Here is a 1,781-nt window from a genome sequence, read left to right as displayed (position 1 = left end):
GCTGAACCTGCCTACACCCCTGTACCCCATGGTGTGCTCCATGGAACACCCCCTGTCAGCTGACATCGCCATGGCCACCCATGCGGACGAGGACGGAGACACGTGAGTGACAGTCCCCCATTCATGGAGGGCCATAGGGAGTGGGGAGACCAACCTTCCACCCACCTCACCCACCCACCACAGCACAGGGGCACTCAGCATGGGCTTTCAAGTTACCTGCACCTGAGTTAGAACCCTGTCTCCACCGCTGTGTGACTCTGAGCAAGCCCTTTCCCTCTCTGGGCCTCAGTTTCCTCTTCTGAAAAATTGGGCACCCTGAGAGCACTTACCTCCCAGGACAGTTTTTGGAGCAGTGGGCTTCAAATGTTTTATCAAAATCCCAAAATGAGGAAGACATCTCACTGACCGATTTATTATACTAACTATACATGTTAAGCTCCTAGCACTGAGCCTCGCAGATTGCCTGTTCAATATGTATTAATTACTGGTATTATTATCATTATTGCTTTTTACTAAACCCAGCACATACACGCACATATAAACCTGAAATAAAAATTGCACAGAGCAAAACAACACTCACCCTTACGACTTGGGATCTACTTTGGGATTTTCTATTCTAGTCTTAATGTCATTGTTTCCTGGTCATAGCCCACTAAATTAATTTGACGACCCCTTAAGTTGACTTCCCAAATCTCATGGTTTTATCATCTGCCGTTTGAGGGGCATGCTTCTGAGCAGCATGAAGCTGCTGAGAAATCCTGCATGGGAGGGCCTAGCACATAGTAAGCACTCAATATACTTGACCACCATGGTTATTGTTATTCTATCGACCGCGGTTTGAATCTCAGCCGGCCACTTTCTCACCCCTCTCTACCTCAGTTTCCCCCTGTAAAAACAGGAAGCATAAGATGAGGGTCTCTGTGAGGCAGAAATGAAATGATTTCTATAAAGCTATTGTCTGGGAATGGGTTTGGGGACTGGTAACCACAGGTGGAGATGGGATGGACAAGCCTATTTCTACAAGGAAAGGGGGGGCCTCCACCACTGGCTCCTGGGTGACTTCACATCCTTGAGCCTCAGTTTCCCTATTTGGAAATCCGGGCTCATAATCACAACTAGGATTCAGTGCAGTGATGTACATACATACAGTGCATAGAACTGGGGGGGGGGGCACATAGTAGGTGCTCAGTACATGGGAGTGGCTTTTGGTTGGTTGAACAGAGCTCCCAGGGTTGTCGTGGACTTATCCTTGTGAACCCAAGCAGGAGAAAGTGCCTGAGATATACATATACAGGGCTCCGTAAAGCTAGTTCCCGCCCACTCTGGGTATGTCTGGGGTCATCAGTGAAATAGATTTAATTTGTATCTGTCCCCAGGGGTGATTTGTTTGCAGCCTGTGAAAGCAGGGTGCAGAGGCGACCTGGCACACCAGTCTCCAGCCCCACACCCCAGCCGCCCTCCCCGCCCTCCCCGCTGTCCCCCAAAGCAAACACTTCTGCCTCAGCTGCCTGTTGGGGGAAATCCCTTCCCGCAGAACCTGACCGCAGCCCAGCTGCTCTGCCTCCCCCACGTCAGCACCCGTCACTCACTCGCAGCCTCCCCCTCCTGGCGCTCCCTCTAACCTTAACCCCTTCCGCTGGGGCCGAGACTTTACCGGAATGGGCAGCAGGCACAGGCCAGGCGGGTTCGGGGGATGGGGGACACGCTAGGTCTGGGTCCCCAGAGCAGCAGAGCTATGGTTGGGAGGCTGGACTTCTAGGGATTCAAGGGAGTAAGATCTC

The 1,781-nt window shown here is 51.7% G+C and overlaps 1 protein-coding gene across 1 annotated transcript in view; it reads left to right on the top strand.

Moving 5' to 3' along the window:
* The window catches only part of BCL3 (BCL3 transcription coactivator), a 9,631-nt gene that overhangs the window by 2,117 nt on the left and 5,733 nt on the right, over positions 1–1,781 (top strand). Inside the window, exon 3 of the mRNA XM_007458557.1 lies at positions 1–102. Coding sequence (XP_007458619.1) covers positions 1–102 — 102 coding nt within the window. The remainder of the gene's footprint in view (positions 103–1,781) is intronic.

Source organism: Lipotes vexillifer, unplaced genomic scaffold, assembly GCF_000442215.2.
Source record: "Lipotes vexillifer unplaced genomic scaffold, Lipotes_vexillifer_v1.1 scaffold371, whole genome shotgun sequence".
Classification (NCBI taxonomy): domain Eukaryota; kingdom Metazoa; phylum Chordata; class Mammalia; order Artiodactyla; family Lipotidae; genus Lipotes; species Lipotes vexillifer.
Note: the sequence above shows the minus strand (reverse complement) of the source record. Positions and strands in the feature narration are given on the sequence as shown.